This window comes from Eucalyptus grandis, chromosome 4, assembly GCF_016545825.1.
Source record: "Eucalyptus grandis isolate ANBG69807.140 chromosome 4, ASM1654582v1, whole genome shotgun sequence".
NCBI lineage: Eukaryota > Viridiplantae > Streptophyta > Magnoliopsida > Myrtales > Myrtaceae > Eucalyptus > Eucalyptus grandis.
This window is the reverse complement of record NC_052615.1, coordinates 27,869,952-27,886,082: the sequence shown is the minus strand read 5'-3', so window position 1 is coordinate 27,886,082 and position 16,131 is coordinate 27,869,952. Positions and strand designations below refer to the sequence as shown.

The following is a 16,131-nucleotide window of genomic DNA, read 5'->3' as shown; positions in this document are numbered from 1 at the left end:
ATTATCAGTGTGGTTGGTGGCCATGGTGGCAATCGACAATGGTCATTGGCGGGCGGCGGTGGCAACGGTGGTCGACATCGGTTAGTCGATCGGCCAGTGGCAACCGTCATCGTCAACCGTCATCAGTGGTGGGTGTGTGGCCAGACAGCAACGGCGGCCAGCCTAGCGGTGGTGGCCTCAATGGTCATCAATGGTGGGCCATGGCAATCAATCGATGGTGACGGGCGGTCGGGAGGCAATCGGGCGGGCGGGCGACAAGGCGATGACAAGCGACGGGTGATGGCGGCGACGAGAGGTAGGTGGCAGTAGTTAGCAACAACGGCCAACCGGCAACAGTGGCCGAATAGCAAGGGCAACAGAGAAGGGGAGAGGCAACAAGGAAGAAGAAAAGAAAATATAACTTATTTTTAGAAATTATTCCTGAGAATAAGAAGCTATTTCCAAATTTATGTTCCATATCTATTCATTTTCTATTTAAGAAATAGAAAAATCAATTGATGTTATCAAATATATTTTTGTTCTTTTTTGTTCCGGGGAACAAAAGAACATAAATTTAGAGGAATAAAACGTTACCAAATAGGGGCTTAAATGCTGCTAACCAGTGATGTTCATGCTCGGCATTTTCTTAGGGATTAACTTTCCCTCATGCTGCCCTGTAGTTAAATTTCAAACGCTGATTGAGTCCCTTCCAAGGTTTGCCAAATATGTACGTTAAGGCTCGGAAAAGAAGCAAACAAGAAACATGTCGAGTCATCATAACTACGAGCCAAAGCTTTTCACCTTCGAGATTTGTAATGCAGAAAATCCATCCATCAATGAATGCTAGAATTCGGCCAGCCTTGCTATTCTTGTGCCCGAAAAATGGATGCCATTCCTCCTCATTTCTTGTTTACTGCTAAGTTTCGGCAACTGAGATCCTGCAGGTATTGTTCAATGGGTCTTCTGGACTCTGGAAACTCCCAATAATTGTACAAGCTCCAATTCTTCTTCTTGTCTTGATCTCTCGCTCACAGGACAGGGAGACACATGGCCATTACGGCTACATTGATTGATCCACAGAAGACTGCAAAACAGCAAGCCTAACAGTAGGCCAGCAAGTAGCAACATGAGATTACCCAAAAGCTTAGCTGACAGAGTCTCCTTCGAAACTCTGGAGATTTGTCAGTTCCTAAAACCAAGTGAAATTTCGGGGTTTCTTGAAGAGTCGCGCATCTCCAAAATTTGAATGACCCTCTGATATCATATCTATGATAATTACTCGAATGACTCCAGACTACAAAACCATCATTGGTGCAAGCCCATCATGAGAGCTCTACTCAACAAGGCAATAGAATTTTGCGAAACACCGTGGCGCGTAAGCTAACTTGTTAGTTTAATCATGGTCCTGCTGTACACTTGGAAAAGGATTGCTATCTGGTATTAATTTCCAACATCTATCACAACGAATTCCTGGCTTTTCATGTGAAGCTTCAGTGGGCCTTTGTGAACTCCCCCAGTCACATGATGCATAGGGAAGAAGAAATTCCATTACTAATAAAACCGTCTTTTAAAAGTGATTTTTACAGTTATTTATGCGCAAAAATGGTGAGGGTTCACGTGCTGTTCGCCTTTAATTTTAATATTCGATTAGCGGGTTTCCCTTGTTAGCCCATTGGATTATTTCCCAAACCAATAGCCTCTTGTCAGTATCCTTTTCCGCTTTTTGCTACGGTCAGTGTGCAGAGCACCTACTTTCAGTAGCTATGTTTGTGTTCCAGGACAAAATACAAAGATTGCAGCGTTGATTCAAGTGCTCTAGGGACTTCACAGGAGGGAGGTAGGGAGGCAAGAGGAGGGGGGGAGGAGGAGAGAGGGGGAGAGCATCTTGTGACTAGTATCTTCTTCCGTGACGCTAGTTATGAAGACTTCTTGGAGCATCCGCCCTTCTCATCGGTTGCAAGCATTCATGACAATATAAATATTTATTTTATGATATCTACTATCGGATCTTTTCGGCTACGACATTCCAAAGCACCCATTAGGTGATTTATAGATAAGATTCGCATCAAATGGCCGTCCTTTGCGGGGTTATTTCAAGTACTGATTGGCCTCATTAGAGATGGTGTCAAAGCAAAACTCTCTAGTGGATATACAGTTTGTAGAACGGTTAGGCCCCTACCCAACAAACGGTTAGGCTTCTACCCATTCTTACGAGGGGAGGCGGTCGTCATGACTTCTAGGATGGTAGAAGGATGAGAATTTTAATCAAATCACACATCGAATAGAGGGAGTTACATCATGCAATATAGCCTAACACAATCTTGTTGAGCGAAAGTCTAGTTAAGCTCCATCACAAAATGGTCATCATTTCATAACATCTTATTAGACGCATTGGCTTGCCACACTACATATAGGCTCATTACATGGCTTCAACCATAGGAGGTCTCTGAAATTAAACTTGGCCAACAAATGGACCGACCTAGAAATACTTGATTAATATACATCAGCGATTAAGAAGAATGAAACTTCCTGTACATAATATAATTCATCAGGTCTGCGCAAACGAGGTCGAGGATTAGGCATGCTAGGGCCTACCTATTTTACCTTCAAGCCTCGAGGCCTAGGGAGGGCCAATCGATTCGACGCCCCCCCTCCGGCGATCAAGGCTATTTACAATGGCTAGAATCTTGAAAAAATGACCAAGCGTGGATGTGGAAATCTTCCTTATGAGCGTATGTTGGTGCCGTAAATTCAGTGACTGGAAAGCTTTCGTGTCCGAGTATGGCGGTACCCATGTGAATCCATTCGGTCGCCGCCCATGCGTCCGTGACTCCGTCTGCTAAAGACAAATTAGGACTTAGACCAATGTAGAAACGCGAACATAACTCCTGGAATCATGCCGTATACGAAGTAATTCTTTTCCTTTCATAATCCACGCCGCTCGACGACTTTTTATGCATCGATGAACAGTAAAAGTAGGGGAAAGGGAGGATGGAGGGCGCAAAGCACGACCAAGAACAGTGAAAGTTCGATGCACAGATCTTGTCTTGTCTTCGTTTTTCTGGTTTTCGGCATGTCAGGGGACGCAACTTTCCTACAATTCGGAAGAAGGCGTGCCGGTTGTCCCCACTACATTACATCCGGTTTGGCGCAGTTGATCCCGTGAATAACCACCCTCCTCTCTCCCTCAACGACCAACGAACTCGAGGGCTGTTTTTTTCCAACTTTTCTAGGATAATGAATTGTATGATACAGCACCTCTGATGTTATAAATACCCACCTCTCCACCTCCTCCTCCACATCGCCACTTTCCAACTTCCGCACACCCCCCACAACCTCTTAAGAAAGAAGACAAACCGTTTTTGTATTCTTGAAAGCCTTGACGGTTGTGGGGAATGGCTTTGCCTTCTCTTCCCAGAGCCCCTTCTCTATTGGTGCAACTATTGTGCCTCGCTCTGCTTTCGATGCTGTGCATCTCTTGCGATGCATTCACCGCGAAAGATTACTCCGTGGCTCTCGAGAAGTCGATCCTCTTCTTCGAGGGGCAGCGGTCGGGGAAGCTGCCATCGTCCCAGCGGCTCACGTGGAGGGGCAACTCCGGATTGTCTGACGGCTCGTCATTTAATGTCCGAGAGACTATCTGATGCTTTATTCGTGACACTTCAACTGAAGGTTTTTTCATTCACGAAATGATTATGGTTTTTTTTATTATGATCTCTGGCTTTCAGGTGGACTTGGTAGGAGGGTACTATGATGCGGGAGACAATGTCAAGTTTGGGCTCCCCATGGCCTTCACCACCACCTTGCTCGCTTGGAGTGTGATAGAGTTTGGCAGTTCGATGCCGAGCCAGGTCGAGAACGCCCGAGCCGCGGTTCGTTGGAGTGCTGATTATCTGTTGAAAGCATCAACTGCTACTCCAGGAACCTTATACGTCCAAGTGAGCTACTTTTTTTTTCTTTTCTTCATGCATTAACATGCATCAGAACTTCAATTACCAAATTCCAACCACAGTCGAAAGAAAAAAAAGAGCTAAAAACAGCATTGCTGGGGTGAAAATTCAGACTCCAAAGTGAGTTTGTTTTGTTGCTTCTAAATGAAAAGGAGACAAAAGCAATTATGTTGGAGAGTCTATAATGAGACAGAAGTTCCCATGCATCGTAATCATCAATGTTTTACCTCAGTAGAATCTAATCTAGCGCAGTCTTCTGACCGAACGGGTAGGTAAATTTGTGCAGCGAATGTTGACTTCGAGAGACCGTCTCGAACATTAACGAAAACTTTTCCAAAGCATGAAGGTTTTGCGTGGTTCAGGTTGGAGATCCTAACAATGACCATAAGTGCTGGGAGAGGCCGGAAGACATGGACACGGCACGGACCGTCTACAAGGTGTCAGCTCAAAACCCAGGATCCGACGTGGCCGCTGAAACGGCCGCAGCTCTAGCCGCAGCTTCGATAGTGTTCAAAGATTCCGACCCTTCTTATTCGAGCAAATTGCTTCAAACTGCCAAGAAGGTGACAAAATATGCTCGCACCTACCTAAATTTTTGCAGTTTGGTTCTGCACTTGATGGGACTCACCGAAACCTACCACCGCCCATTTTCGTGCAGGTTTTCGACTTTGCGGACAAGTACAGAGGTTCCTACAGCGACTCTCTCAATTCAGCCGTCTGCCCTTTTTACTGCTCTTATTCAGGATACCAAGTAAGCCTCACTGAAAATCTCCTCCTAGCTCTGTCCGAAATTCTCGAGTCGATCAAAACTCTTGAACTCATTTCTGTTTTCCAACGTCAGGATGAGCTGCTATGGGGTGCTTCATGGATCCATAGAGCTTCACAGGACAGCTCGTACTTGGCATACATACAGTCGAACGGCCACACTATGGGTGCCGACGACGATGACTACTCGTTCAGTTGGGACGACAAGAGGGCTGGAACCAAAATCCTCCTATCTAAGGTTCCGTCATCAGATTTTCTGTCTCGTCTCTTGATCTATGGCATCACAGATGATAATGTCTAATAGGCCTACTCACGAGTTTGGTGGGTTTTAAAAACTCCAGGGATTTTTGGAGAAGAACTCGGAAGAATTTCAAGTGTACAAAGCGCATTCGGACAACTACATATGCTCTCTGATCCCCGGAACGTCTAGCTTCCAGGCTCAGTACACACCAGGTTAGCAGAGAATCCCCTCCATCGTTCACACGTGAATATGTGATTAACAACAGTTTTATAAATCAATGTAATGGAGAAGTCATCTATGCTGCACCATAAACAACTCGAGCAGCAATCCCAAATGATACTTGCCCTATTCTATTTCATTTCATATCATAGCGCAATCGCTTATGTCATAGTTGTTATCTAGTTATATTTGTGAGTCCGAACTCTGCATTTACCTCTGCACTCTCTTTCAACACAATAAGGATTTACTTGATCCATTGAATCGATTGCTTGAGAAAGAAAAACTCATAAGGCCATCGATTTTTTCAGGAGGACTTCTCTACAAGGGAAGCGCGAGCAACCTCCAGTACGTCACGTCGACTTCGTTCCTCCTCCTGACCTACGCCAAGTACCTTGCTACAAACGGCGTCTCCATCTCATGCGGCGCCACCACCGTCACGGCCAAGAGCCTCATCACACAGGCCAGGAAGCAAGTGGACTACATCCTGGGGGACAACCCAGCCAAGACATCATACATGGTCGGGTTCGGTGACAAGTACCCCCTGCATGTGCACCACAGGGGATCGTCCGTCCCTTCCGTGCAATCACACCCTAGCCGCATCTCGTGCAACGATGGGTTCCAGTATCTTTACTCAGGGTCGCCCAACCCGAACGTGCTTGTCGGGGCCATCATTGGAGGCCCGGACAACAATGATCATTTCGCCGACGACAGGAACAACTACCAGCAGTCCGAACCTGCCACTTATATCAACGCACCATTCGTCGGCGCGCTCGCTTTCTTCTCTGGCAAAGCAGCTTAAGGACACTGAAATGACGCCCTCCTTGCTTTGCCTTCTTAGGAAGAGTTGATGTATCGTAGGGCAAAGAAGGATAGAGGTGTGAGTGTTTCTTTCTATGAGAATCTGCAGGATCTCCATGCTATAATCAAGAAGAAATTATGCTTTTCTCTTCTCATGGCTGCTCAGTGAATCCATGATCATAAGAAAAGTTCAAAAGGAAAGTAGAAAATCAACTTACATGGTTTCGATCCACTATGGAACAATAGATTAGTATGATCAGCCCTCCACAAAAGACATCAGAACTGGACTTGAACAAAAGAGATGATCAGGAATCAATCAAGCACAAACATCGGAATGGCTTTAATTAATCAAGTGCCAGAACAAACCTCTGCACATCTTATACCTTCACTGCAATGACTTTAATAGATTTTGGGTGGCGATGAAACTTCCTACCGATCAACCGGGCAACGCGTCCGCTACTAATAAAAATTTGCAACGCTACGACGATCTGTCATAACTGTTTCACCAGGCGATCGTGTTTTCTTAGTGCATCCTGCAAAAATGTGAACTAAACTTGAAGCCGTCTCATGTTTCAATTGGGGTCGGTTCACTGGTACTGCTATGTGCTATCAAACAAAGCAGCAATTGTCAAGCGCAATCTCTGAGAGATCTCGTAGGAATGGTCGGGTTTGCTTCTTTGCACGCTCGGTTTTTCACGAGATTTCATCAATCCTTGCTTCGGACACTTCGAATTTTCTTGTCTATCTGGAATGAAAGCCCATATCAAAATGAAATCGTCTAGACACCCTGTTTTTCTCCGCCATTTCCGCTCATTGGGAAAAACCCCGACCGAGGGCCGTTATGAGCGAATCATAGTTTCAACGTCTTGATTTTCAAATATTGAAACTTTCACGCTTTGATTTTTACTTGATTCCCGAAACGGCTTTTCAATCTTTTCAAATGTTGAAACGTGGAATCATTTCTTTTCAAAGCTTTTTTCTTTCAAAATAATTTTATGTTTATTTCCAAATTGGGGAGAGTAAACGTCATCTATAGAAGCAATAAATAGTTTATGAGCACTCGTCTTTTCACATCAAGACTTTTTCGGGCTTTGCTACCGAGGCTGTTCTGGACGGGTCAGGATACCGGGCTACATCAGAGCCCGCCAATAGCCCAAAATGGCCTCGCACGTTATCTTTAAAGATAAAAAAATCAACACCGTGAACTAAAATGAACTTTCTAATCAACCTATGGGCCAAAATTATTAATCTCCAGCGTAAACAAATTTGATTTCTGCAACTTTCATTGCGATTTGAGATTTTCCAACGATGGTTTTTCGCGAATCATGTGATAATCTAAGTCAGCACGTGATTTGACCTTGAAATTTGAACGATTGAAAAGGGCTAATCATGTGATAATTTCCCAGTGCAGAATGGAAAGGGGAGGGAGGGCTCCAATTCCTTTGTGGCAGGCGCGAGGGCGGTGGTGGTCCTGAGGCGTACCTCTTTCTGAGAAGAAAAGCAAAGTTAAAAAAGGGAGTGTCTCTCTGACAAGTGACCAGAGCATGGTGCCCATAATCATTGCCCGCTTTGGGTACATGCGAATTAGCCCGGACAAGGAACCCACGACATCCTTTTGTTTTTCATATGGACAAAATTCAAAAGAGAGAGAGAGTCAAAATGCATCGGTCAATGCCCATCTCCTCATTAGTTATATACAGATACGCCTTAGAAATTTGATGTTGGAATTTGATTTAGTTTCCTACGCCGTGAAAAGCACGTGATCAACAGTAGAGATGAGCTTGGTCCTATGTGATAGGTGATATTTCTCCTCGTCTAAGAGCACCTCCGGAAGAACCAAATATGCTTAAGAAGGGAACCGTCCATAATAGGATGACCCATGAAGATCTCAATGAAAGCTTAGCTCCGAGAGAAATCATCTTCTATCAACTTACAGAAACACAAGACTTCTCTTATGCTTGTAACATGTTTACACTTTTAACCATTTCAAAGAAGTGACCAATTCACAATGAAACTCACAGAAATTACATTTTGTCGTACTTGTGATATCAAGGCCAACCGAACACCACTTACGAAGTGAGGTCCCCAAGGCAAGTCTAAGCGTGGCCAGGAGAACAAAACTTAAGGGTCACCGACAGTACTACCATTCTTTGGTAACTACTTTTCATGCTCCACGAATTTCATTTGATTGCAAACGTCCATAATTCCATTAATGAGGACATTTCGTTGTAATTGGTTAATCCAAAAAATAAAAAAAGTAGATACAATGCACACTTCTTTTCGATTATCACGCCATTCGTCGTACCCCGAAAAAATATAAAACTATGTGCTGAACATCGGACCCCCAAATCGACACACCAATTCAGCAAACAAAAATAATAACGAGAAAGCAAAAATGGTACGTTAAAAGCAAATGGGGTCGGAATCAGTATGGATTTATTTCACGAAAGTAGGAATATCGTATGTAAAATTTTGAAGCCCCGGGAAGGCATCCTAATTCAGTTAGGGCATCACATCAAATGCGACCCCCCATAACTCCAAAAAAAAAAAAAGAGAAAAAAAAAAATTTGGTCCCCGCCCCACCGGTCCACACACGAAACCCCATGTGGGCCCCACCCCCACCCCACCGTCGCGACTTCCAATGCGCTCCGCTCTCTGCTTTTTAACGGTCGGGCTGGACGGAGAGCGACGGCTCTTGACGGAGGGAGGTCCGTCAGTCAGTCGGGAGGCCAGCCGACCGCGACGGTCAACGGCCTAGAAGAATCGCGTGCGAGAAAAAAAAAAAAAAAGAAGAATTCAACGCTTGATCCAGGGAGATGAAAGTCAAAATGTTAGTGTTAATTAAATATTCGACGGGCTTCTGGTGTACTTCGGGAGATGCAACCGGGGGAGGGGGGCACTTTTGACTTTTCACTCCCCATCCAAAATGATTATTCTCGTTCTGGTTGTCATGTGGCAGATAATCACTATTAAAAGGAGGAGCAAGAGCTGATGAGTTTATTACTCTTCATCACAGTCAATATGGAAATTAGCATATTCAACACATTATTAACGGCTCTACCATTCTCGACAGAATACCTTATTGCAAACACGTTTTATTTAGGTCAAATGCGCCCGAAATTATGTTGGATAGATTTGTATAGGGGAATATATACGAGCTCGGCTATGCATGATATGTGCTTGAGACAAACCACGCAACATGGAAAAATACTTATTTTCCTATGCATAAGATCAAAAGGGCAATTAAATTTTGACTCGTCGTAAAAAAAGAAGAAATTTGAGAGACGCGTTGTAAACGAAATACTAATTTGAAGGATTGATCCGAATTAATAGAGTTATTCTAGGCACGTGAAATGGGGTTTTGCAGATTATGTTGACTAAAGAAAGAAAATTTTTAACAAATCAAATTGTGAAAACAGATACAAATTGATAAACAAGCTTATCCTAATTTTTATTTTCCCTTGCAAACTCAAAGTATGGCAAGGTATGTGAAACCGAGTTACAAAGTTATCGAAATACTGAAAAGTGGCATTTAATATCATTAAATATCATGATAATTATAGTTTAGCTCTAAGGTTTATTTTTATCTCGGTTAATTCAAATAGTTACCATTGCTTGATCTGGATTAGGCTTTGGCCACCATTGACGGTGGCTAGCAACGGCACCGCCACCCTCCATTAGCCACGTACAAGTCTGAGAATTTTTATTTTCCAAATTCCTTCTTATAAGAAAAAAAAATATTCTTGTGATATTATGAGTTCTCTTTATTCAAGCAACTGCTAGTTAGGGGGAGAGGGCAACACTTCACAGCCATTTATCAGCCCCACACCATGTCTAGTATGTTTTAAATGGAACAATCAAGATCGAGAAATAAAAAAAAAAATAAAAAATATCTAGCTACAAGATTTAATAGGTGATATTACAAAGATAAAAAGAGAATCAATCTATCGATATTATTATATTTTTAAGATTTTATTTATTTTACAAAAAATGGACGATTTTGAAAAGTTCTAATAATTTATTATGTTTCTTTTTTATGACCCAGGAACCCCCGTACAGCCAGTAGTCAGCGAGATAAATCCGGGAGGATGCTAATGGAAAACCTATCATCCCGACATCCCACGTAAAAGACCAAATGCCTCAATCAGGTCTCGAACTCCTCACTTTTGGAGAAGGATTAATTGAGCTCTTATCCAGCGGAGTTACCACGGCCGGTGGTTCTAATAATTTATTATATTCATGTTTATAGATAATACAAATTAATATCTTTAAAATATATATATTGGGGGGGCAAAATGACAATACCTGTGCAATGGTCGAAGGGGGGGAGTACTTTGCCTCCCTGAATTAGATAAGTGGAGGTAAACGTGCGGCCCTTAGTTTTTTTAACAGCGTTGAAGGCCTGTCCGTCCTTCTTTTCGGACAGTAAAGCTAAACAGTGTTAAAGACTTTAGACGGCATCGAAAAAGGTTTCTTGGCAAAGCGTACGTGTATCCGCGCGTCCCTCACAGAGGGACAGACAGAGATTGAAGAAGAGAGAGGAGAAAGAAGAGAGAGAGAGATTGTCTGTATTCCTAAAGGGGTGCGAATGTTGGAAGCTGAGGAAGCAAAACCAATACTCATGGCTCGAAATGGCGGCACCGCTAAACCCCACCCTTCACCTCCCTCTCTTATCATCACCACCACCACCACCACCTTCCTTTTCCATTGAGAGAGAGGAAGCTCTAGAGAGAGAGAGAAAGAGAGAGAGAGGGAGAGGGGACGTTCAGTGTCGTCCAAGTCTTGCTTCCTGATTTCTTGCGGTGAGGGCTAAAATCGAAGTAGCTTCAGCTCCAAGTCTTTTCCTTTTCTCTGCTCTCTTCCTTGGTTTTCCTTCTTCTGGGCGGTGCCATCTTGTTGATGGGAAAGGGCGCTTTTTGTTGAGACCCAGAGAGAAAGGAAAGGAAAACCAATCATGGGTACGAGGAACGGCAACGAAAGTGGGATGATGATGGTGGTTTCTGCTGGGGAGGAGGAGTGCGATGTCGGGCTGGGTCTGAGGACGCAACAACCCAAGAACGGTGACGGCTATTCTCGTAAAAAGACGACCCCGGTGATGATGTCCATGTCCTTGCCTCCGCCGCCTCATCATCATCATCCCCACCACCATCACCAACATCACCACCATCCTTACCACCAGCAATACACGCTGTCGCCATCATCCTCCGGTAGAGGAGGAGTTGCTGGTGGTGCTGGAGAGTATTATGGCGGTTTGGGTGGGTCCGTCTTCTCGGGCGCGAGCAACCATCACTTAGCGTGCGTCGGTGAAGAAGCAGCGGCAGCAGCCACGCTGCTCGCTGCTGGCTCTGCCTCTGCTGATTCTTCTTCTTCCGCTGCCGCTGCTGCTGCTCCTGTCTTTGACTCCTCAGGTAAAGTTGCTTCCTTTTCTCTCCTCCCCTTATCAGAACTTCTCAGCGATCTTTTTTCTTTATTATCAGCAAGAAAAAAATAACGGTTCTTTATGTCTTTTTGGAATTGAGGATATGACTGCAGATGGACTAGGGAGGCGTGAGTTTTCTGTAGCTTTTGTTGATTTTCCTTTGGGAATAATTGGGGTTGTTCGGTTGCAGGAAAAATGGCAGCATCTACAAATGCGAGAGTACCATTTACAGCAGCACAGTGGCAAGAGATGGACATGGAGAGACAGAGCATGATGCTCAAGCACATGCTGACCTCTGTGCCTGTGCCTGCTGGTCCTGAACTCATCTTGCCCATCACCAGATCCCTGCCCACAGTTCTTCCTCCCCAGTCCAACAGTAAACATTTCCTTGTCCTCTTCAACCTTTTTTTTTCTCTCTTGACGTCATTCGCGTCTTTCTTTATACTCGGTCTTTCACTTTTAACAGCTCAAACTTTTAAGTCAAGTTCATTTCTTTTCCCTTGAGATTTGCTAAAAAAGATGGTTTCTTTATCTGGCTTTCCTTAGGGGGTTCTGATCCAGAGCCGTGGAGGTGCAGAAGAACAGATGGGAAGAAATGGAGGTGCTCGCGAGACGTGGCTCCTCACCAGAAGTACTGTGAGCGCCACTCTCACAAGAACCGTCCCCGTTCAAGAAAGCCTGTGGAATTGCAAGCTGATTACACAAAAGCCGCCAACGCCACCACCAAGAAAAGCAACGTCACCACCACAAACTCTCAATCCCTCAGCTCGTGCCAAAATCCTCAATTCCTCAACCAGACACCAATCCCATCTTCAGTTTTCCCCACCGCGGCGGCCTCAGCTTATGACCAACCCAGGTGAGCAAAGAGAAGAATTTCTTTAAATGAAACAAAAAGAAAAAGGAAAAAGGAAAACCCCCTATAACACGAACCCTAGGCCCGAATTTTTTAATCGATTCAAAAAATTCATTGCATCCCTCGTGCTTATCCAGTGGGCAATGAATGTTGTGCACATCTTTCTCTGTCTTCCTTTTGTTGTTTTGTGCGTAACTATCTGCAAGCCTCTTTTAAAGCTGTTTTTGTTCTGGTCGGTTCTGACGCTCGTGAAGGGGCTTGGAGTGGTTCATGAAGGCCGAGACCATCCCCAGCCAAGAAGACTATCACCATCACCAACAGCCTATGCATGCCGCCTGCAACAGAATCGACCCATTTCATTTGAAGCAGCCACATATGCCCCTGAGCTCATACTCTGATTATGGAAGTACCCACGAACTGCATGAGACCAGGCATTTCATCGACGCATGGTCAGCCCCGCACAGAGACGACAGCTCAAACAGGGCAGCCTCTGTTTCTGCAGGCAAGAAGATGCCCGTTTCCTCCCTCAGTTTGACGATGTGCGGGATTGGAGAAGAAGACAGCAAGAATACGGACATGGGCCCGGGTTTAATGGGTGGAGAGCGCGAGAAGTCAGGGGATCTGAGGCCGCCGCACTGGATGATGAGCCCCGCCGGGTCATGGATGGGTTCAACGACGCCGGGCGGGCCGTTGGCTGAGGCTCTTTGTCTGGGGACTGCAAATGCAAGTTCCGCGAGAATGGCGGCAGCATGCGAGGCGACTCCTCAAGGTCGCATTAGTGTCACCCCTACTAGCAGTAGGAGCTCCAGTAAAGATGAAGGGCATGAGCTTAATCTCATAAGCTGAAGGATAGCTCCATCCTTTCGCCAATGAAGGTCAGGTAGAACTGGATGGTTTTTTTGTTTTTTGAGTTGATGATACAATTGAACAGTGAGTGCAACAAAAAAAGGAATGTTATTTTCGATTCGTTTATATGGTCTGATCCAATTTGTTCGATATGTTTTCATATGTTTTCATCTTAGGATCGAAGTACTTTCTTTCAGGTGCTCTGTAATTGTTCCTTTGCCTTGCTGATTTCCATGTGTCCATTTTTATCGTTGTTTGTTCACGGCTGATGTGTACTTATTGCGAAATGATGACACGATGCTCTTGCTTCTGCTAATCATGAATCGGTTCCACATTCATTCTGAGTTATTTCCCGGCTGGTAAAGTTCGTGATTTGAATTTGGTATGGCTGCAATGGTCCTTGCCAAATGCCCATACAAAAGACAAAAAGCTTGTGCAAGTCGTGAAGATATTTTTGCATCTGCACAAATTCGTACCTTCTATTGTGGACCTTCCTGGGAGTAAGTTCGATTAGGATGAGGCGAGCAGTGGAATCGGAATCGTACGATGGTAGGTTAGCTTTCATCAGACATCGGGATTCAGGAATAATGTCACATCCTACGTGGAAAAAGGATCATGAGCCTATAAGGAAGAACTCGGGTCTAGTATGTTTTTGAGGCCGACGTTTTCGATTCGACTTAAATCATAGGACGATTCAATTTGCAAGGAGATATTGATTGGTCGCGAGTTGGCCATCATGCTGTTACTTAAAAGGGACTGAATGCATCTGGAGACCTAACACAACATTCTGAAATCTTGTGGAGATTTCGAAACTGCACCTGGTGATGGACCTTCCGCGGTGGCGGGTCGAGAGGACCGCCAATCTGGCAAATTTATGTGCGCATTGGGTCGGCAACTGGAAACGAGCGGGCTCGGCCATGTTTGCTCCCCTGTAGAGCCGACCTGGCCCGCCCGAGCTGAAGGTTCTGCACATGGTTTTATTCGATAATTCGTTTCGTGGGCGGGCTTGGGGAAAGGATTGCTCTAGGCCTGAAGTTGGCCCGATTGGGCCCAGCACACCCAATCGAATTGTTCCGATCCGAAGTGAAGTTCTAGGCATATTGACCCAGTAATTCAACTGTAGAATCCTTGTGTTGGCGGGGCTTTGGAACACGCTATATTTTATGTTTGATGAGGTGTCCTTGTGGGAAAATGTTAGGCAATGTAAATTTGTGTCCTTCATATGTCAGTCAATGAAAGAAAATGGCAAAATGTAGGAATACATACAAAACCAAAATCCTAGAACTTCCTTATATGCCTAGCCGGCAAGGAAAGTAGATACTTTGTCAAGTCAGACAGTAAAGCGACTCAACAAAATCAGGGGTACTTAAAGTCGACAGTGAGCACAATCATGATTTTCCTAACCCTCAATCGGAAAGGTCCTTCCTCTTTTGAGCCGGTGATGGGCAAAGAGGAATTCAAATCCCCGACGCAATGGTTCGTAGCCACGTATTCTAATCCTTTGTGTCCCTTTGTCTTTAAGCAATTCATCTTGAATTTGTTTAGATTAGAAACCCCTTTCTAATCGATTCACCTACGTTTAGATCTTAGACACATGTTTATGACACTTGACCTTTTTTTTTGTGAGGCATTACTGCTGATGATGAACTGGAGCACAATTCCATACAATGATGAGAGAGTTTAGTATGCCAATTAAGTTGGGTTAGGTGACTGGCGAGATAAAGACAAGGGCAAAATTTTGGTGGGACCGCAGTGATGCCCCGCTAATGCTGTCAGAAATTTAAATTTTAAACAAGTGGGGACTCTAAGATTAAATCATCAGACCCACCAAAGCAAAAGGAGCCAAGTTAATCATGGGGTTAGAATCTTTCTGCTTACCCATGTTTAGGAATTAGCACATTTATTCAATATGCCTGTCGGCCTAGGGGAATGAGACATGGTTATCTCCTTCAAGCAAAGCATCCCATTGTTTTATAGCTTTAGTTAGGAGCAAAAAGAGTAGATCTTCATGGCCCATCTACAAGCATGGTACGGTGCAATCTCTCTCCTTGATAAGTTTATTTAAGTGGTCCCCTTGGTAAGCATTTGGAATTTAGGCATGTTTAGGTCAAAAGCAATTTCCTTAGGTATGCTAATAGCTGTAGGGAGAAGGTGCAATCCGCTTACTTCAGAGGAGGAAAAAACAAGATCTAAGTATGGAATAATAGGTGGGAGTCTGTGCTCGTAATGAAGAGGATGGTGGAGCCATGTATTGAGCAAAGCCTTGGAAGTCGCACGTCTCGAAATCCGTTTCACTTAGCTGTAGCTTTCCGTACTATAAGTCTATAATATAGGTATACTTTACTGTATCTACTATAAATGTTGTTCATGTGGCTTGAATCCGCCATACCTTTTCTCAATGTTAGACTTTTCTTTTTCTTATTTAATCTAATGTTGGAACTTTCAAAAACCCACTCATTCTAATCACAACGTCTCTCACCATGTTACTTGCTTTTCTTCCCACATAGACTGTTACATCAGTGTTTATCGAGCTGATATGATGATGCAGTTTGCCACGTCACTTCTCCTATTCAGTAAATCTCGTTATCCTTTCTCTTTTAGTTTTTCATTTTCTTTTCGGATCAAAATAAGGAAAGAGATGTGACATGAAAACCGTGTGTAAGTCACCTGAATGATGGTATCACAAATCTAACGTCAAGTTACCCTGAATTATGGTCACGCCAGCTAATGGTGTTAGAACTCTTGATGGAACGAATGCATTTTGAGTGAATTATTAAAGATTTACGGACTACGTTGACCCCCTAAAAAAAAAATTCAAGAATCGCATATATCCCGAAAGTAGATGCATGTGTAAAGATATATTCTTTTGGGCAATAGTAATATTTCTTATGTTTGTGTTACATCCACGAATGAGTATAAGCTCCATGTTACATCAAAGCATGAGTTGCCTAAGACATAACTTCAACTTTCAGTTTGCTGGGACTGCCCAGACATGAGTTTCAGTATCAGTAAATGTCAATTTATTTCACGAGTTGCAGAAGCAATAATGTCGCCACTGAAG

The 16,131-nt window shown here is 44.0% G+C and overlaps 2 protein-coding genes across 2 annotated transcripts; both read left to right on the top strand.

The window, feature by feature from the left end:
* The first annotated feature begins 3,275 nt into the window (after positions 1–3,275).
* On the top strand, positions 3,276–6,105 carry LOC104441609 (endoglucanase 1). Its single transcript, XM_010054762.3, has 7 exons — positions 3,276–3,605; positions 3,708–3,917; positions 4,292–4,492; positions 4,588–4,680; positions 4,771–4,932; positions 5,036–5,147; positions 5,463–6,105. The coding sequence occupies exons 1-7, from the start codon at positions 3,375–3,377 to the stop codon at positions 5,951–5,953; spliced, it is 1,500 nt and encodes a 499-aa protein (XP_010053064.1). The 5' UTR covers positions 3,276–3,374; the 3' UTR covers positions 5,954–6,105.
* A 4,337-nt stretch (positions 6,106–10,442) lies between these two features.
* On the top strand, positions 10,443–13,404 carry LOC104441608 (growth-regulating factor 8). The gene is made up of 4 exons (XM_010054761.3): positions 10,443–11,360; positions 11,562–11,747; positions 11,918–12,227; positions 12,479–13,404. Exons 1-4 carry the CDS (start codon positions 10,907–10,909, stop codon positions 13,068–13,070), a joined length of 1,542 nt encoding a protein of 513 aa, XP_010053063.2. The 5' UTR covers positions 10,443–10,906; the 3' UTR covers positions 13,071–13,404.
* Positions 13,405–16,131: the final 2,727 nt, after the last annotated feature.